The 22319-nt window shown below is 31.2% G+C and overlaps 1 protein-coding gene across 1 annotated transcript; it reads right to left on the bottom strand.

Annotated features, from left to right (window-relative positions):
* Window positions 1-7674: 7674 nt before the first annotated feature.
* On the bottom strand, window positions 7675-22189 carry LOC126743908 (uncharacterized). Its single transcript, XM_050451180.1, has 2 exons — window positions 21908-22189; window positions 7675-8087 (listed from the first exon to the last, which is right to left on the bottom strand). Exons 1-2 carry the CDS (start codon window positions 22135-22137, stop codon window positions 7835-7837), a joined length of 483 nt encoding a protein of 160 aa, XP_050307137.1. The 5' UTR covers window positions 22138-22189; the 3' UTR covers window positions 7675-7834.
* Between the last annotated feature and the right edge of the window lie 130 nt (window positions 22190-22319).

Here is a 22319-nt window from a genome sequence, read left to right as displayed (position 1 = left end):
ACACTTAAAACAAGAAGTTAAGATTGACGTATACTTGAAAGCAGTTTATAATGAATCTATAAAGAGCCATGCCTATATGTTTATAAGATTCTTTTAAAGATTTTTTTACCAATTTGATTATGGCCCAGATTATTAAATTGCGACGTCTTATTAAAGAAAATCAAGATGTGTTTCTCGTCCACGATAATGACCTGGGAAGTACGGATTTGGTGCAGCATCGATTCAATACAGGAGACAATTATCCAATAAAATAGGAATCTTGAAAGATTCTGACAGCTAAGCAAGTTGAAGTTTCCTTAAAGAATAAGGGACACAAGAAGTGATAGAACCATTGTCTCAAAGTCCTTGGGCATCTCCAGTTGCACTAGTAGAGAAAAATAACGGATTTACCAGATTTTGTATGGACTATCAGGGGTTAAATGATATTAAGAAAGACAGTTACCCCCTACCAAGAATTGACGATATCCTATTACGTTCCGTTGATTTTCAGTGCTGGACTCATTAAAAAACTGCATTCTCTACTGGAACAGGACTTCGGCAGTTTACAGTTATACTACGGCTAGTTTATGGAAATTTTGTTACGTGGAATGACTTGGGAATCATGCTTAGTTTATATAAATACTTAAGAATAAATATAACTTAATATAACGCCTTAAAAAATCACAATAAAAGATATTTAGTTGATTAGCTCACTTTTGATAAGCCACTGAGTAATCTTAAATTAATATTTTTGTGTAAAAGTTTAACCATTTTCCATTTACTGTAAAATATCTAATTTAATAAAGAAAAAATAACCTTTTGGTCTTGTTTATTTCTTTTTTAGTTTAATTTAGAAACACTATTAAGAAATAAATTACTAGAAGGTCTCTTAAATCAAAAAGTCATTTTCAATTATTAATAAATTTCTATGTTTTGTTTTTTAATTATGACTAATTTTATATGTAAAAAAATATTATATATAACATGAAATATACTAATTAACTAAAAAGGATAAATTAAAAGAATATTACATAATTTAAGTTCTGTAAATCTAATTATTATTTTTATAAATAATTTAAAGTTTGAAATTTGATGTTTTTTTTTTTATTAATTTCTATTCAAAATTTTTATAAAATAAATAATAACAGAACTTTAAAATTACACTTAAAAAAAAATAAGGAAAAAATAAACAATTTAGGAAATGTAGAAAACAGATTTAGAAATGCGCATTTTAAGATGTTTTAATCTAAGTTACAACTATTTTCTTTACAACTGATTATGACATTGTTGAACTCAATTTTTCAAAAATCAACTCTGTAAAAAATATACTTAAAAATAATGGAAAATTTAAACATGAATTAAAGAATTAGATTTTGAAAGTTGATTTATTTTTTATTTTGTTGAATTAGAAAGATTTTTGTAAATTCCATATAATTACAAACAATAAATCAGTTTCTTTTCAAACAAGTAATGTAGCTATACTCCAGAAATCTTAAGATATTATTAATGAGATTCAACTATATGATGACTTAATTATACTGGAAAAAAAATTTGAAGATCATTTAAAAAATATCCACGAGACAAATATTGAGCTTCGAGAGGCCAACCTTAAACTAGAGTCCTAAAAAATTTTGTTTATTTCAGAAAGAATCGGTTTGATGCCTCGGCCATGTAATATCAAAAAATAGTGTCAAGGTTGATCTAGACAATGTATTAGCAATTTAAATAAAAAGCTTTCTGGCCTTTTATACATATTACAAAAGACTTGTAAGAACTTTTGCTAACCTCTACATAAGCTCACGGAGGACAAAATGGTATTAAGTTGGTCAACAGACTGTGAAGCGTCTTGACAGTCAAAAAGAGTAACTATGTACATCTTATTCGATTTCTTGAACAAACTTATTTTTGATACATATCGGGTAACCCGTTTTAATATATGGACCCAAGTTGCTCCAATAGTAAGCAACATACAAAGAAACATTTGAGACAAAAGTTGTTTAGGACAGAGGGAAACACGTAGAGGTCATTTCAACCTTGAGGTTATTTATCAAGATCAATTCAAAGTCAGAGTATTTTTTTTTTAAATAGGAGACTTTTTTTTTGTAGCTTATGCGAAAAAAGCAAAAATTTTACTTTTAAAATGACATTTAAAACTTTGTTTTCGTAACCTTGAAGACGTCAAATCAAGATCAAATTAGAACGAACTACTTTCTAGCTGTTTATTAATGTTTCTCTTTGAATTAAACATTTTAAAAATACTGTGTCTCGTGGATTAAGAAAAAATGTTTAGTTATAAATATTTATGTCTAGGTTGTAGTGATTTTATTTATTGAAGCCTTTGTTCAGATTGGCTTCCATCTTGGATACACCACACACTTCAATACACCGCGAAGCGTTATGAGTACAACGAAAACGATCATCGTGCCGTAGATGTACTTGTAATTTATTCATCTCGGTCCTCATATTAATAGTCGCCAAGTCTAACAAAAAAACGTTTTCAAAAATTCTAAATGTCTTTATCATTTATACCATATAACTTTGGTTCAAGCATTACAGGTGAATTAAACGCGTTGAATTCTGCCAATGGGCCTTACAAGTGATTGCAGATAATTCAGACTTTTTTAACTTTGACACAATATCCATTATTGGTCAAATAAAAATCCTCACTATAACAGAGTAGATCATCGACATTGCTGGAGCCTTATGGCACAGATTACCTAAACAGTTTAGGTAATCTCTGCTTATGGTGTGGTGTGGAATTGTAAATGGTTATTTGATTAGCTTTTACTTGTTTGACGCTAATGTTGATCAACACAGCTACTTGGAGTTGCTAGAATTTATTTTCCTCAGATACATAAAGGATTATAGAACTTTAGGAGGCAATTTCTGAGTTATTCTGGTGCTAAAGTAAATACAATAAACAGTTATCATTTCAGTGTTAATTCTATTTTTGATATCAATAATTTCCAGCCTTATGATGAAACTCAAATTATTAATCATAATATTAATTTTTTTAATTGTTTTGATTTTACTAAGGTCAAAAGTCATATCCTAGCCAATAGGATCCCAGCTGATTCTCTTATATCCCTACTAAAACCATTTCTGGCGCGAAAATCTTTGACCTCTAGGAGTCTTGAAGAACAAGCCTTTGAAGAAGGTTGAGTTCTTGGTATTTTTGCCGGCTTTACTCCAATGAAAAGTTGAAAACTCATCTTTTGGGTATTTTAGTTTGTGGATACTAAATGCCATACTACAATGTTGCAGGATTATAAGTGGTGTAGTTAAATACCAACTTTTTCAAGGTTCTTTGTTTAAGTGCCCAGTTTTGTGTTCCCGAGAAAGTCATTCCATTGGCTTTTTTTTTCTCCTGGTTTTCATCCACTATTATAAGAAGTAGAAATCCCCACTCATCTACTTCATCTCCCAACGTCCACAACATCTACATTGACATTCGCTGTTAAACCGATGCACCCAGGTCTTCCATCTCAATCATGCAGCCCTCTTGGAGCCAGGTTTGATCAATGTTTCTAATATATAGTGAACCATGCAGTCAGTAAACCACCTAACCAGTAAACCAAAGTTCTATCAACATTTATTAGCTTTACTGTAGTATATTATACTAAATACTAACCTCAAAATTAGATTGTTATCACTCTAATTATTAGATTTACACTACTTTACTGTTGTTTTGAATAGTTTTAAAATAACTAAGTGTATAATAGCCAAAGTAAAGGGTTAATATTTATTTTATTGTTAATTTATCTCTTTTAAGTACACTATTAATTACATCATAACACTTGTACATAATATAAAGGGTCAATATAATTAATTGTATTTATAAATCTTCCTGTCTGTTCTTCCTTGTGAGATTTTCTTTCAGGTTTATAGGTATAAGGCTTTTAGTAATTTCCTGTTTTCTTGGTCATCGATATTTTCTTATCCATCTGGGATAAAACAGGTGGCGCTTATATTTTATTGAACTCTTGTGGAATCCACGCCACTCTACCAAAGTGGTTAGTGCTAGTCGGCTTCCCTTTGAGAAGATCCCCTGAGTCGTCACCTCTATAGTAAGTCGTCCTCCTCTCTCTCTCCCTCCATTGGTTCCCTTGTACCCATTTTCTAACCCTCACTTCCCATAAAATTTCGTTTAATCCAAGTAAATAAGATAAATTATTATTAAACAATTTTTATTTTTTTATATATTTAACAGATTTGCTAAAAGGTAGGCTGTCATAACTATTAGCAGACGTCGCCTTAGAAACGAGGCGAAGAATGCTACTCCAGCAAGATAGTCCAGCGCCACATATTGCAGTAGCTGTTCGAACATGTTTGTACAAAAATTACACTAGGTGGATTGGACGAGGTGGTCCTGTCAACCGCAAACGCACCCGATATGACCTTTCCAGATTTTTATTTGCAGGATTATTTGCAGACTGTTGTTTTACAACATAGACCTGCAACAAGAGACAACATGCAAGATCGGATTCGTGAAGCATGCACTAAGATACAAAAAAAAAACATTTTGTTAAACACGTACGTGAATTTCAAAGGCTTTTAACGTTATGTCTTCAGACAAATGGAGGCAACTTCGAACATTTGGTTTGTAGTTAAATTTGTGAGAGGCAAGGGGACTCGTCCACGTTGTTGTTTCCGAATGAACGAAATCACTCAAACCTAAAAAGGATTTTGATAATTGACCTCAAGATGGTTTTCGAATCCGTTACAACAAATAGGGGTTTATATTTAAAAAAATTTCTCTGGCTTTAAATTGACCATGAAAAATGACCCTTACAAATACATGATCTGCTCTGTCCTAAACAGCTTTGGTCTCAAACATTTTTCTTTATTTCACTTTTCTTTATCTATGAAGCAATTTGGGTACATATATTAAAATAGCCCACCCTGTATGCAGGCAATGTTGGAATTTGAGCCGTCCTTTTATAAAAATATGAAGATGGCGAGCAAGTGATAGTTTATTTTAGTAAAACGCTCTAAAAGTAAAAAAAAAACTATTGTATAACTCTTTTCTGGTCACAGCAGTAAAGGCTAATAATCGTTTCCATAATATGGTCAAAGACTCATTCTTAGAACTGATCATGCTTCTCTGAAATTGCTGTCTTAGTTCAAAAACACTAATAAACAAATAGCATGGTAGCTTCTCTGACTACAAGAGTATCACTTTACAATGGAACATAGGAAAAGCGAACATCATTAAAGTACAGATGTTTTCTCTAGACGACCAAGTATTGAAACATGTCCACAGTATCTTAAAAATAAATTAAAACAGCAGCCAGAGATATTTGCTTGTAACTATATTGAAATTAAGAGTCCTGAAAATGGAATGCAGCTAGTATCGCCAGGATTAGTGTAATGATCCAGTATTTGGCTTATTTATCAACTGAAGCCTCGGGAAATTTCAAAGCCAGAATGAAAAGATCATTCTAAAAAATCCCCAGAACTAAAAGCTTAAAGGGGTCATTGAAATTCTTTGGTTATACAATATGGATTATGAAAACGAGTCTGGAAGAGCATAGATAGAAAAGAAGAGACTCATTAAAATGTGCTGTCTGAGAGTCATAGCGCATTTTGGAGTTGTTAAGACCTTGGTAAAAGTGAGAGAAAGGTTTTACTGGCTCAAGGGTCATGAAGATGTTGAATCAGTGTGACCAATGTTCTTTAAGCAAGAGCCCCCAGAGGGAAAATGATACAGTATATTGTTCGTGTACTCTTTCAACGAATTAACATAGACTTAGCAAGACCTTTTCCTAATAGCAGTTCGGGAAATCGATATGCTCTTGTTGCTGGATGAATTACTTTAGTAAGTGGTCCGAGGTTTATCTCATTCCAAACCACGAAGCAACCACAGTAGCTGAAGTTACTATTCCAGAACTGGCAGACTGAAACTGTAGTGTTGTGCCGATTTGGTGCCTCCAGATAGAGACATTCAAACCAAGGAAGGAACTTTGAGTCACAAGTATTCTAACAAGCATGCCAGTTGCTGGGAATCAATAAGACCCACACAACCCTCCTACAACCTTAGTCTGATAGAACGGTTGACAGATTTCATCGCACAGATCTGGGACTTAAACTTAGACTTAGTAAGTCCTTCGTTATCCGTAAGTTGAGGTCTAAAAGAAAATTAAAATTTTAAATTTATGAATTCTTCTTACTAACTCTAATAAATATTAGATGAACAGAAGCAAAAAAACTGCCATTAAGAACGTTCTGGGTCGAAACACAATTACACCGGACGACTATGGTAAATGAGGTCGCAATAATTTAAGTATTCATTCCACGGAACCGAAACTATGCCTGAGGGCTACACGGCCCTCGAATGCCACTTTGGATGTGTAACACACATTAAATCGCCGAATTTAATTTACGATTGTGTAATAACGGTTAGCCGGAAACTTTTTACGATGGGTTCTATAAAGGAATATTACGAGGGCGTAAACTCGGTTTATATCTACTCATAGATCCTAAATAAAAAAACCGTTTAATATAAAAGGGCATTTTTCAGCTAAATTTAATCCGTCGAGTGCTAAATTGGGTAATTTGTTAAAACATCTTAATTACACTGTTGAAGCCGCTTAATCTAAACGTTCGTCTTCGCGACTTGACGTTTTTGGCTGTTAAAAACGGAGCCACGTTTAGGCATTTAAAATAATACCGGTTGCATTCGATAAATGTAAAGTCAATAGAGGGCCGAATTCCAATTTGGCCCTCGGTTCCTTGGGGGTTGCTCTCCACCACCCCCGAGGAGTTGTTCATTATATTGTTGTTCTACGGTTGCCGTGAGTAGAAAGCTGAACTGAATCCCTATTGGATCGTTCCGTTTGATTTCTACCTTTGTTAGTTCATTTTCGGATATGTGTGCTCTTGATGGTTAAATTGTCAAGGGATGAAATTACCTTGTTTCGCGTAAGTAGAAAATTCGTTTTTTTCTGCGGCTTCTGTAAGTAAAATTAGTAGGGTACTAATATGTATTTCGAGCATATGCTTTAACGCAGTAGTGTAGGAATAATTTTTCTGATTTTTTTATTTATGAAAATTTATTAAGAAATCTATAATAATAATAAAATATTTAATATTCATAGAAATGCTTCTTCTTAGATTATTTTTACCCTTATTTTAATGAAGTACGTTAAAAAGACGTATAAAGAGTTTATACACGGCAATATTGCTTATAATTTATAGCATAATCTTTTATTGATAAATATTTATCATGTAAATATTTTTTGACGACGGCACTGGTAAAGATTCTCGGTGTCGGTGGAATAAACAATGCGATCAGGCGACGTTGCGATGCTGTTGCCTTTTTCTCTAATATACGTTATCTGCATTCATTTAACTTTGAATATTATCATCTTTATGGATTATTTTATCATATTTTATTAAAGAGGAACAGTAGTGTTGTTTTGTGCCTGTCAACCAGTGACAAATTTTAGTAATATTATAAATTGTTTTTTTGCCATTTCTACATAAGTATTTGGCATTATTGCATCAACAATGTTGCAAGCAAACAAACTGCTCTTGAAATTTAGCCATAATTTTTTTTTTAAATTAACAGAAAAAAATATATTAAAGTGCATGCTCATAAACACAAGCAAATTATTTCCTTTTTTTAATCTTAACTTTTTTAATAGTAACATCCATAATATTAAAAAAAAATAAAATTGTGATTAAAAAAAAAAATTTTACTTTTTTCGAATAAATTTATTTCCTTATATAACTCTAAAATAACATAAAGACTGCTTACATAGCATAAAAAATTAAAAAATACATACATATGTGCTCTGATCAATTAAGTTCCTTAACCTTTAACCTACATAAACAAAAGCATGGTAAAATCCTCTCAAACTCCATATACCTCGATGATAACCCTGGGATCATAGTTGGGTGGAATCCTCAAAATTGCCTGGACCTCATTTCCAGCCACATCGATGCGAAGAGCATAAGCCCTTTCCCTGCCGAAATTTAACACTCTCACGGAGGTTATACGACGGGCCTGCGTGACCGCATACCACTGGACCTCCTGGACATCCGAACTGATTTCCGGCAGGACAATAACTTCTCTGATTTGCAGGACGTCGTTTGATTCCCTGTATCTGGGAACAAAATTGAATTTCAACAATTTATCGGATGGGCCGCGAATAATGAAAGAAAAGGCCGAGGATTAGATGTGTGAGTTATATCGCCAGCCCTTAAGGGTGTTGGATAAAGGAAAAAATTGGCTGGAAATTTTATGTTGGGTTTATATTAAAAAGTTTTCTGGGATGTCTTTTATTCGGTCTTTGTGAACTATAGAGTATAAATATTTATATTTAATTTATTTTACGTTATCCAGTTTGATTTACGTCTTTTGTGTTCGATATTAATCAAATTTTAAATAAATCAGATCTAGCTTTAAATTTAATTTATTGTAATAAAAACATTCTTATTCTAAGGCCAGACTCAAATGTTGATGTTTTTCTAATAATCCCAAAAAAATAATCTTTATTCTTTAGTAAATTCATACGACTTAAATGCAAGCAATATTAATACTCCCACAAGACAAATAAGTCCTTTACATTAATTCATATAATTTTTTATTAACCTTAATGAAACTTAAATGAGAGAAGTCGAAATTTCTATGAAAGATCTTTATAATCTAGCTAAAGAATGAAACTCTTCAATTTTAAATCTATTATAAGAAAGGCAAACAAATCTCAATACTACAGTACTATAGAAAATGCGTCAACAAATCTAGCTTAAACACATTTAAATTTTATTTTTAAATCACCTATGAATGTTAGTAATGAGTTCAATAAATTTTTTGTACAAAATGGCAAGAAAGAAGGCTTTAATATACCAGTATGTTTATAAGAAGCATGATTGAAGATAAACTACTTAAAATTGTTATGTCCCTAAAGGAAATGCTATCAGTGAAAAAAAAACAAAAAGGGGACTGTGAGTTGTGTATTAATTTTCGCCCGATTGCCATTCAATGTCAATTTGGAAAAATATTTGAAAAAGCTGTTCGGGATTTACTTATAAAATACTTATATTTTACCAAAATAATTGCCCCTATCCACATAGTTTTGTGACAAATAAAAACCAAGAAGAGTGTACTTAATTCTTTAGAGAAAAAAAAAGGAACCTATGATGGTTTTTTCTTTGACTTGTGGCGAAAACAGTAGAACATAAGATTCTTTTACATCAATTGGAAAAAGTTGGAAGAAGAGACCGCTCTTACATGACAAGATTGGGAAATGTAAACTGACTGGTGCTACCTAATAACGTTGAAGTGCTGCAAGGTAGACAATTTGCTCCAACCCTATTCATTGTTATGAATAATGCCTTACCCGCCATTGGAGGTCCAAATATTTTTACAGCACGATATGCAAATGATTTAATTTTTACATTTTAAAAAAGCAAACAACTTTTAACGTAGATTGCAAAGCCCTAGTCCGAAATCTGGTAACCTGGGCGAAATATAATATTTATATATTACAAAAAACTCAAGTACTTAATTTGTTTTTTTGCTGCTTAAAAATGGGATATATGACCAAAGCATTTTGATTTCTTTTGAAAATAGTAGAAGTATAGAACAGACAGCTCCTACAAATTATTTAGGGGTAAAAATATATAATAAATTATTATTGAATGGACATACTAACCAAGTTCTAATTCATATTATCATCTTTTCAGATAGCTGTGAAATTATATTTCAGATGACAATATGCTTACTTTGTATTTTGGTCAAGTACTCCCTTGTTTAAATTATAGGATTATCTGTCTGGAAATTCATAATTGTTAAACTCTGTACTAGTGTCACAAAAAATAGAATACTTAAAGCACATTGCCCAGTAAATACCTGCATATTTCGACTCTTTTGTTGGTTTAGTTATTTTTATTTTGGGATCGGTGTTTTGTTGAAGTGAGCACAGACTGGATACGCTGCAAGAAAGAATTAAGCTGGTAAGACACTGCTTAAGCAATTTAAGACCCTACGATTTTCCAAAAAATTTTTTGTTCAAGTCAAGGCGGGCAAGATGGGGTAGGCGGGCAAAATGGGGTGCCGTGATTATTTTTAGTACAGCCAGTTCCATTTATCCGAAAGTTCGTACAGCTTAGTTTAAGACCATGCCCGATCGATGGCAAAAAGCGCTGTCACTTCAGAAGTTGCGTGAATATCGGTCAGTCGAGCGGTGTTTGTTTTAGACGTGCAGGTATATTTTCGTCAATAATTTAATAAAAGGTAAGTGAACCATAATTGTAATTTATATATAATTGTTATTCTTTATGGAAAAGTATATACATTTAGGCATATTTCTGTGTAAAAATGTTTAGTAATTTTTTAATCGAACAGGGAAAAAAATATATCTAACCTCAAAATGTGCATTTGAGCAAACGGGGTGCTACCCCATTTTACCCGCCCAATATAAAACAATAATAATTATTATTATTTTTAGATGGTGTTTAAGTACAACCGCCATTCTGACCGACTCGAATGGTTCACGGACAGTATGCAGGATGCTCTAATAGCAGTATTAAATGGCAAAATGGGGTACTACAGAGCATCTACCAGTTTTAATGTGCCTCAATCTGCATTAGAGCGCCACGTTAAAAAAGCTAGGGAAAATCCCGGGTATGTTGTTGCTAAATCTTTGGGATGATTTAAGGCAATATTCACTCCTGAACAGGAACAAGACTATTTAATGCACATGGAAAAAAGATTGTTTGAATTAACAATGACTGAATGCAGGCGTTTAGCATTTCAATTAGCTGAGCTCAATGAACTTGATCATCCGTTTAATAAAGAACTTGCTATGCCTGGGAAGGTTTAGATGCAGAGTTTTTTACGTCGACATCCAGAACTTTCAATCAGAATACCAAAAGCAACATTTGGAGCTCGAGAAATGGGGTTTAATAAAGTGGCTGTAGATAATTTTTTTAACTTACTTATCGAAACTGTAGATAAATATCAACTGACAGCCAATAAAATCTATAATGTGGACGAGACCGGAGTGTCAGTTAATCCAAAGGGAATGTCTAAAATTATTGCCACTAAAGGGAAAAGACAAGTCGGAGCCTTGACGTCAGGGGAGAGGGGTGAGACCGGCACTGTTAAAATATGCTTTTCGGCTTCAGGAGCATACATGCCTCCTATGTTCATATTTGGTAGAAAAAAAATGCAACAAACTTTCATGGATGGAATTGTTCCTCGCCGTTGGGTAGAGCTAATTAATGGTTTATTTGGTTCAAAAAATTTGTTGAATTTGCCAAGCCCTCAAAAGACTGACCAATTCTGCTTCTTTTGGATGGACATTCATTCCACACAAAAACCTGAAAGTTATTAATTACGCCAGGGAACATGGAGTTATTTTGATCTGCTACCCTCTCCTGCTTTAATGAAACCAATAATAATAATAATAATAATAAGTACTTAATACGCTGAAGAAGTACGCAAATGGCCTAGAGCTAATCCTGATCGTGTATAACTAAATTATTTTGTGTAGGTTACCTTAGAGCAACTACACCGCTTACTGCTATGAATGGATTTTTTAAAACTGGAGTTTGGCCAGTTAGTAAAAATGTTTTCACTGATGCAGACTTTTTGCCTTCCGAAACAACAAATATTAAACAAAATAAAAACTTACCACCTAATAACAATAATAGTGAAACTATGAATGAAACACAACTATCAGAAATTAATTTAGTTAAAGAAAAAACTCCAGAACCTATTGATATTTCCAAACCAGGTACATCAAACGATTCAGAGGTAAGCTTTAAGATTGCTAGGCCTGAGGGTATAATTCCAATCCCTAGAATAAAACAAACTGAAAAAAAAAATTCTCGTAAAAGAGGAAAGACTGCTATTTTACCGTCTTCGCCTTACAAAAACGAGCTAGAGGAAGCTGAGCAAAAAAAGAATAAAAATTCTAAAGAGAAAACTCTTGTAAAGAAAAACCTTGCACCATCACCAAAAAAGAAAAAAATTACTAAAGCCTCAACTATTCTAAAAAATAATGAGCGGAGTGCCTCTACTGACTCTACTGTGGAGATTTTTACTCTTCTTCAACGGAAGGATGGATAGCATGCTCAATGTGTCACCACTGGGCCCATAACTCATGCGCAGGACTTGAAGACGAAGATGACGAAGACGTTTTAGTTTGTGAGTTATGCAAGTAAGGTCCAATCCCATTTTTGGAAATTAGCCTTGTTTTGCTAAAATTACTGTAACAAAAAACTTGGATATTTTTTATTTTATTTTAAGCTCTTATAACTTAGACATGATATGTAGAAATTATTTTATCATTAATTAAAGTTTCTGTGTCAATTAATACTAAAGTTATCTTTATTTGGAGACAAACTACCCCATTTTGCCCGCCTTTCCCCTACAGATTATTTATAAAAATTTTTTTGGTGAACTATATTTATTATTAAAAACTTTTTACTATATGACGCAATCTTCAAAATATTGCTATGCGAAAACTCTTCGATATGCCAATTTTTTACAAGGATCTTGGACAGCGTTGCCATACATGAACAAAGTCTGTATAAATGAATGAAGTCTGAATATCCTATCTTATACCAACTCAATACAAATCAATACATGCCCACCCATTCCATCCCATCCCATCTCAACTTGTTGCCACATTATCTAAATTGCCCTTGAAAATTACAAAAAAAAAACATATTTTTCGAGTAATAATAAAATATAGATAATAAAAAAGAAATATAAATGACAATGTGACTGACTTCTACACAAATTATCGTATTTATTGATAAGTTAGATAATAAATTTGACTGAAAAAACAATTAATATTTTTTAGACAATACGAATTTACAACATAAAAGAAGTTCAGACTAAAAAATCCAGCACTTAAATAAAAACAATGGTTTTTAATAATTTAAAAAATTATATGACATATTAAAATCAATACTAAAATTTATTTATTAAAACATAAAATTAAAAAAAACAATGGAATATTGGTACGATAACTTATCGTAATTAATACCTAAATTTAACAGCAAATACAATAATAAAAATTAACTTATTATTGGTATTTTTAGTCATCACTTATTTAAAACCTAAAGTAATATATAGGAATAAAATATCATCATCCAAAAAATGTTTTTGGAAAATGATTTTTTTGAAAGTATCGATAATATTCACTGATACTTACATGTGTAATGGCTATTAGGATAATTTTTATTTGAACTGTTATTTAACACTCCGCTAAACAATTAAGACTATGTTTGTTTTGGATTCAAAATAAAGCGATTTAACTCGATCTTTTCAGAAGTAAATAGCCAATAGTGTCATAACATCATATCAAGAAACAACCGTCATCATAAACGTAGAATAATAAAAACTTATTAAAAAATCTATGATAATTATAAAATATTTAATTTTCATAAATATGCTTTTTTATTAGATAAGTATCTTTACACTAATAAAGTACGTTAAAAAAACATAATCTATTAATAAAAAATATTTATCATGATTACTTGTGTCGGTGGAATCAACAATGCGATCGAGCGGCGTTGCGATGTTGTTGTCTTTTTCTTAAATATATGTTATCTACATTCATTTAACTTTGAATATTGACTTCTTTATAGATTATCTTATCATATTTTATAAAAAAAAAGTGCCTCATATTTTATTAAAGAGGAATAGTATTGTTTTGATCTATCAAAATAAGTGACAATTTTTTACGATATTATAAAGTGTGTTTTTTGCCATTTTTACACAAGCATTTGGCATCATTGCATCATTGATATTACCAGCAAACAAACTGCTTATAGTTCCACGGCAATGCTAATTCTAGCCTTTTAATGTTTTAAGGTAAATGGCATTTTAGTTGCAAATTTAGAGAATACATTTTTAGTTCCTCAACATAAATGCAGTTCTATTTAATGTCTATTATTTTGATTGAATAAGAAAAAAAAATTCACCAAAGTAAACTCACATAATTTCTTATTATTTTATAGATTTAACAAATACTGATGAAATATTTAATGTGCTTCTGAAGTTTATGAAAATCATTATGGCTGAAGTAATTAAATCGTTTGATCATCGTCGTCTCTTTTAAGACATTAAAAGTTTTTTACATCGTTAGAAATATAAAGGAGTTCATTTGCTCATTGTCCAGCGATTCGATTTGCTCGGGCACTAAACTTTGTCTGAATTGAAGCAGTGAGGTGAATACAAATTACAGACTACTCTTTTTTTGAGCTTACTCTGAATAGAAGAACAGTAGAAGTCATAAAGCATCTCCAAGAAATCCCTCATATCGAATGACATATTGAGCAACAAACATGAGAAAAAGGCAAATGCGTAGAACATATTTAGCTATTGTTTAAATGTTTTTATAATACAAGTGAAATTGTGAATTAATAATTAAATGGTCGTTTTAATTTTAGTGTATGTAATTCAATTTAGCGCCCATTAAAAAAAAAGTTATGGATGCGGTGTCAAACGAATTGTCATATAGCACCCCAAGACGAAGTGCTGATTTCATAAAATACACCGTAATCTTGGTTATCTTATAAACCGACTTTATTTGTACCGCATTCTTTCTTTTATTAGGAAAAACCCAATTCCTTTTAAAGTAAAACCAAATTCTTTTAGTTAATTGCTTTTTAAGACCGTTTTAGTTGAATTTTGCATTACTCACTTTTTAATTTTATTTAATTTTTAATTTCTCCTCTGGTTAAAAAAATTAAATATTTTACCCGGATTAAAAATTTCCTAAATTAAATACTTAAAAGAGCGGCAGAACCTCGCTCCTATAAAAACAATTAAATTGCTCTCGAAATACAAGTAGTCGCTTAAGCAAATTGCCTTAGATGCAAGAAATGTATTTTTCAATGCGTTCTTAAATGGATTCCTTCTTTTGTGTATCTAATATTACCCCGACTCGTAATTACCCCCGTTTTAGCCGAATTGAATACTAAAAGGAAAAAAAAATGTGGTTCAGGCTTTTTTCGACGGATTTTTCGCGAATTCTTTCAGCGCCTTTTATTGTTTGTAGTATAATATAAATACGAGCGGCCGGATTCCCTTTTGTATTTAACCCGTTTCGTGACTGTATTTAAAATTACCCTCAGTCGATTTTTATATCTTGTCTGGGACCGAACCTATTGTTCCCGTTTGTAATCTCATTTACAATTTACTGCCGAAGGCCTCTTTTTTTTTCATCGAACAAAGTTTCCGATGAAAAATGGATGGATTTCCGGCACGGAAGCCAGCGAGAAGTTCATTACGATAAGTGTGAAAGAGTGGTAAGAAGATTATATAAATTGATCGGTTAATAATGTTAACCTTTACTTTACCTATCTAGGAAGCTGGGCACTTTATGATTCACAGGGAACTCACTTTTACACACTTTACACATGAGAGGCCAAAGAATCATTAAGTTCTTGATATTTTTATCATTTAAAATGATAATTTTTATCTATTACCTGTGCAAAATCCCATTTACTGCATATTTGACTTGAACCCTACGCCACATTTGGTAATTAGCTGACAATATTCAATTGGACCAATACAAATAATATATAAAGTTGTCACGTGTCCTAATATGAAGAATCTGAAACCCTTTTCTCTAAAGCAAATTTTTGTTTTGTTTCTTTTGAAAAGGAGATTATATCTATTAAAAAAAAATTAAATAGGGCACACAATTCTGTCACAGTTATGGAAGAAAAAGTGGGAAAGCGATATTATAAGTGGTTTTGGTAATGTGGATAAATTACGAGAAGACTTTCAATTCAGATAGGTCTAAATTTACAATAGCTAAACATCACTTAGTCATTGATGTGAATAAAAATTGTGTATTAGCGGGTTCTAAAACTCAAGCGTATAACATTCTATAAAATAAACAGGGTACAAAAGTCTCTTGATTCGGAGTGCCACAACTAGTAACAGAGAAACATATTTATATAGAACATTGAAAGGCTAGAATTAGCATTGTCATGGAACTATGGGCAGCTTGATTGGTTGCAACATCTTTATTAAAAAGATGTCAAACAAAAAAAAAAAAATTTTATAATATCATAAAAATTTGTCACTTACTTTGACACTCACAAAACACTACTACTGTTCCCCTTTAATGAAATATATGAAGTATTTTGTAAGTTTTTAATAAGATACTCTATAAAAAAGTCAATATTAAAAGTTAAATGAATGTAGGTAATGTATATTAGAGAAAAAGGCAACAACATCGCAACGTCGCTCGATCGCATTGTAGATGCTATCGATATAAGGAATCTTTACCAGTGACGTCGTCAAAAAATATTTACATGATAAATACTTATTATTAATAGATTATGCTTTAAATATAAACGATTATACCGTTTATGAACTCTTTATGCGTTTTTCTCACGTACTTTATTAGAGTTAGAGTAAAGGTCTTTAATATAATAAAAAGCATTTTTATATAAATTAAATATTTTATGATTCTTATATTTATTAGAGATTTCTTAATAATTCATGTTTCAAGAAGACATATTTTTAACATTTAATAAATGCCCTTTTTCTGTTAAGACAACAAAAAAAAACATAAAATCAGTCCTATTAATAAGACCATGGTCAAATCTCTAGTTTTTTATTCGCTGTATAGTATTTAAAAAAAATATTGTTGGATATGCTGTATATTTAAATTTAAAAATATAAAGATTCCTGTAATTCACATACAACTCAAACTCAAGATTTTATTTAGTTCATGCTTAAAAATGATTTTCATTAGATGCACCTTTACTAATGAAGTTCGCTAAAAAAAACGTATCAAGAGTTCATAAACGGTAATATTTTTTTTAATTTAGCGCATAATCTATTACTAATAAATCTTTAATATATAAATTTATTTTGACGACGTCACTGGTAAAAATTTCTTGTGTCGGTGGAATAAGCAATGCGATCAAGCAGCGTTGCGATATTGCCTTTTTCTTTAATATACGTTATCTCCATGCCTTTAAGTTTGAATATTGATTTCTTCATAGAGTATCTTATCATGTTTTATGGAAGAGAAATAATAGTATTTTTTTGTGCCTGTCAAAATAAGTGACAAATTTTACTTATATTATAAAATGTTTTTCGCCATTTCTTCTATAGCTAATACTAATTCTAGCCTTAAACTGTTCTAACGCCCTGTATAATCTTTCTTATTATTTTAATTATTATTTTTAAAATCATAAAATATGTTTAGAATTGAAAAATCTTTTGAATCATTTCATAGTTAGAAAAAGAAATTATTTCTTTTTTAGAGCAATCTGCTAATAAAATGATAATTTTATTAAAAGGCTTTTTGAGCAGTATGTTATCGCTTAAGTTTGAAATAACTTACGCTAGAAGATATTAAATTAACAAATAAAAAATAAACACCTATTTACGACTATTGATCTGAAAGTTGCAACTTGTTAGGATGAAAGGAATATTAACAAGAGGTATCACTAGACCTCTATTCTTATGTAGAGTAGAATGGTAGCTATTAACCCTGCGTAGGAATTAATGTTCAGGGTTTATAAATATATGATTATTTTGTTCACCTTGAATCAATAATTTGTGCAAGAGTCATTTGTTTGTTTATGAAATACTCAAAAAAAAGTCTCAAAAAAAAGAATTGCTTAGATTGTTCATAAGAAAATATTAAAAATCTTACGACATATTAGGTTCACTACACTTAATAGTTTTGGCACTTTCGATTATACAGGGAGTAGAAGTCAAATTATGATCATTAATTTAAATGTAATAACCTATATATTATTATATTTTTATACGCTACGTAAAAATCTAAGCACACCGTTAACAAGAAACAAACTTTTAATGAACCCACTGATTATGTTACAAAATCTGCCTTGAGGGCACTTCGATTTGTACTCAGACGAACTTATTCTTTTATGGATACATTTAGTTTAGCTAGTATTCTACAACTCAGTAATTAAATTCAAGTGGCAATACGTCGCCACAGTGTGAATATATTCAGTGATGTTTTATAAGTTCTCGTCAAAACAAAATCTGCCTTGAGGGCACTTCGATTTGTACTCAGACGAACTTATTCTTTTATGGATACATTTAGTTTAGCTAGTATTCTACAAGTCAGTAATTAAATTCAAGTGGCAATACGTCGCCACAGTGTGAATATATTCAGTGATGTTTTATAAGTTCTCGTGTTTCAGAACTGATATTGTCTATCCTTAAAAATGAAAGATGTATAATACAAAACTTACTGCTTTCAAGCTTTTCTCTCTACAGTAGTGCACTGTACAGGCTAGTCGGATATTTTTACAGTAGTTAGTAAATACCTAGGTAGACTCTGGATAGTCAGATAGATTGAGCAAGTTCATTTAATAATAAATTAAATAAAGAAACTTATCTAGCTTCTATTTTCTAGCTCTTAAAACTCGTAGACGCTATGAATTTTACCTACACTATTCGTAGTCTGTCCGTAGTGGGCACGTCTTTTAAGTTGCTGTTTTTTAAGAATGATATGTTTAGAAGTGGTTGATCACATACTTTTTTTAATTATATATATATATTAATTTAAATTTATAATAGTATTTTAATAATTTTATTTAGGTCTGATGATCCCTTTAGTGTTTCGCCTCACTGGTAACCTATTCTGAATTTTAATATAAATTTGAAACTTTTAACCAAACTTGTAGTTTAGAATAATTTAGTTTTTCTAAATTAAGGTTATATTTATTGGATCCAGTGGTGCTTTTATTGAGATCTAAGTTTATTTTATCTATTTTTGAGAGAACATTTTACAAGCTGGGTTGCATTTACCTTAAAATCTTTGTATTTAAATTTATCCAGTAAAAGTCTATGATCTAACGTATTAAGGGTCTTGGAAAAGTCAAGTAAAACTAAAATACTGGAAAGTCGTTCATCAATACCTTTCATCATATCATCCAGCATAGTTGCTTAATCTGAGACTATACTAAAACCGTCTAAACGACTATTGAAAATCAGAAATAAGTTCATTTTCTCCACATATATAATTGTAAAGAACTTTTACCAATACCTTGAATACTGTGGGTAGTATACTGGCTATTCTTAAAAAGGAGAAATTCAAGGGATAATTAATTTTTCGCACAGGGCTTTCAGTTATAAGAATATCACTAGTTTTAATTATAGAGTTAATGAGGAGATATAGAATAGAAGGGCTGCACATTTCGATTTTTTTTAAATTTATTAAGTCTATGCCCAAAGCATAAATATTTTAATTATGTGCATCATTAATTATATTTCTTATGGTGTAGTTATAGAAATGCTGAAGCTAATTTCACGGCTAAATATATTAATTTTATAAAATTGTGCTTTGATATTGATTATTAATTAGTAGCTTATTATTTATTTCCACAGGGCTAGATAGATTTGACAGTAAAACCTTTTGTTCTTGTGATGTAATAATATACATCATAAAAAAACTAGGAGTGCTACCTTCAATTAAAGGTAATTTTATTTTCTACATAGCCCTATTTTTATTTCGTTATTTTATTAATTCGTTCTGAAGTAACCTGAAAAGTTCTGAAGTAAACGTGATTGATATTCTTTAAAAGTTTAAATCTTGCAATTTTGTTGCTTGCGTAATTTTTTTTTAATTATTCAGATTTTATCTCTAATGAAGAAGAAAAATATTCTAAAAATTCAAGTTATTTTGACAAAAACGTCAAAATATGCAGTAAATACAGGCATATTTCGACACTTTTGGTAATTTATTAATTTTTATTTTGGTATTGGTGTTTTGTTGAAGTCAGCAGTAACAACAATAGCACGAAGTATTTGTTTAATATAGTCCTGGTGGTATTGATAGTATTGATTACAATGGTTCATACGATGCAAGAAAGAATTGAGTTGGTGGAGTTTTATTGTAAACAAAATAAGTCTGCCAGAGCAGCAGAAGGTGATTTTAATGGTAATCATCCGCATAAAAGGATAAATCATCCTTATGTAGTGGATTTAATGAGTTTAAAGAAATAGGATCGATACAGAACAGAAAAAGTTCAGTATTTAGTGAGAAATGAAGTGGTAGAAATTGCAGAGTTGGGTCATGTTAAGATGGGACCTAATACATCTGCTCAAAAATTTGCTACCGCATCTAGCATGTCTTAAAGTACACAAAATTTTAAAATTACCCAAATGTCATGCCTACATGAGCTAAGTAAAGATAATATTTTGATCATCGTGTACAATTTTGTGAGTACTTTAGTAATAGGTTAAATCGTAAAAGAAATTTGTTGTTTAAAGTATATTTCTCGGACGAATGCTCTTTTTATTTATATGGTAGTCAACAGGCACAATTATCGATACTAAAACGACACTACACATCTTCATTCATTTCAGGGAACATAGGAAGCAACCGCAAAAGCTAGTATCCTAGGAAATTATATTGTTGGACTTTTCAGTTAATACAAATCTAAATGCTGAAAATTACTTGGAATTTCTGCAGGACGTCATCAAACTTAAAATAACTGAGTCACTAAAACAAGATGAAAATTTAATAAAAAATGAACTGATGTTTTAACAAGATAGGGCATTACCACATTATACTGCTGCCGTTCTTCATTTTTTGAACGATGTATTTCCTGGACAATGGATTGGTCGGAGAAGGACCGTAGAATGGCTTGATAAGTTGGTAAAATCGGGAGATCTAGTCTTCCGATCTTACCCTTTTGGATTTTTTATGGGGTCATCTAAGAACCAAAGTCTTTACTACAAAGCCTGACTGCCTTTGAAGATCTTCGAAATAACTAATAAAAAGTAACTAACTAAATATTAGATACTTTTTATTTTTTTCATTTAAAATCACGTGTACTTTTTTATCAACATTTATTCGTATTTTTTGAAAACGAATTGATCAAATGAAAACAGGGCTATATTGAGAATGAGATTACCTTTAATTCAAGGTTGACTCCGATTCCAATTTAAGAAAATTGACATAGGGTCTCTGGGGGATGACGAGATGACGTCAGAGAAATGCAATTTCGGTCAATAAGGGTCTCCCTCAATATTAAATTTGACGTGTTCGGTCGTTTTGGCCTAAAGGGGTTTTCAGGGTGGACTGTTTTGAGTCTGTATGCTGCATTACATCTTAAAACGCGTTTGCGTATAATTTGTATTTTTTAATCTTTCCTCAACTTAAATCAGTGTCAATCTCTTTTTTATCCTTAGACCCTCCTTCTTTTAACCTGGCTTAAGAAGAGCAGCAAAAAGCCGGCCGGCTCAAGAGTATTCATCCAAACAACTGTAAGTACTTAATTGTAGTTTTCTCCTCTGAAATACGTATCTAATAATATCAAACCCTTTTATGGTGATTTATATTGAACAACCCTGTATAAAAAAGTTAATAATAATTAAGTTAATTAGTAAGAACTTATACTAGCATAAAAATGGTAAAAATTGGATTTATTGGCTTTAACAAGTTTATTTCACAATTTGTATATTAGCAGCCACAGAGAAAAAATTCCAAATAAAATACATGGGGGTAGTACCAAACAACATTTACACATAAAGCCATTTTTACTCAATACTGAATAAACCAAAATGTTATAAAACACGCGTTATGTCGGTTTTTATGTTTGTTTTTTTTTTAAATCACCTGTTTTTCTTTGTTCCAGGCACACATGAAACTAAACGCACCATTTTTAAGGGCGCACTTTCGGTTTTTGGTTCGGAATGGAGAACGTGCAAACGTGCCCCGAATAATATTTTACGCGAAATGTGATATAGGATGAATAACGCATCTCATCATTTATATGCCCGCGAGAGAGGAAAAACGATATCAAACATACAAGATGGGAAATTGAATTTAAAAAAATCCCGGATCATTTTTCAATCAAGTATCCTTGTTTTGGTTCTTGGCCTGTCGCCTGAGGCAGGGATTTGAAATAGATTTGGGATGATTGAAAATATTTTTCAAGAAATAATTAAACTTACCTATAAATCAGGTCACCTGGATTTCCGTAGCCGTTATCAGCAGTATAAATTAAGTCTTTCTCATTGGCCACTATAGAACCAACATTAGCACCACCAGCACTTTTCCCAAACGGTACAAACTCCAAACGATCTTTAGATTCAAGTACCTTCAGCTGAGTTTTAACAGTTGATTCAGCTGTACACCAGCTATTCAGCACAAGTAAAACAAAAGATACAAATAAAAATGCCATTTCTCCAAAGGATTGTAAAATGCGAATGAAAGCTTTATTTTGATTAAAAAGCTTTTGGAGAACGGCTTGGTTTTATAGCGCTGGTTATTATCATTCGCTGATAAAAACGAGTAGAATCACTCTAGGGGGTCCGTAGTGGGTAATTGTTCAAACGGGAGTTTTGATGATTAAATTTAAATTTT

This window comes from Anthonomus grandis, chromosome 13, assembly GCF_022605725.1.
Source record: "Anthonomus grandis grandis chromosome 13, icAntGran1.3, whole genome shotgun sequence".
In the NCBI taxonomy this organism is placed as follows: domain Eukaryota; kingdom Metazoa; phylum Arthropoda; class Insecta; order Coleoptera; family Curculionidae; genus Anthonomus; species Anthonomus grandis.
The sequence above is the reverse complement of the archived record's forward strand: the minus strand, read 5'-3'. Positions and strand labels throughout refer to the sequence as shown.

Coding starts and splice junctions, on each gene's coding strand:
- LOC126743908 (XM_050451180.1), bottom strand. CDS start 22,137: ATGGCATTTTTATTTGTATCTTTTGTTTTACTTGTGCTGAATAGCTGG. Junction 8,088..21,907: donor CCAGGTGACCTGATTTATAG/GTAAGTTTAATT, acceptor TTTTGTTCCCAG/ATACAGGGAATCAAACGACG.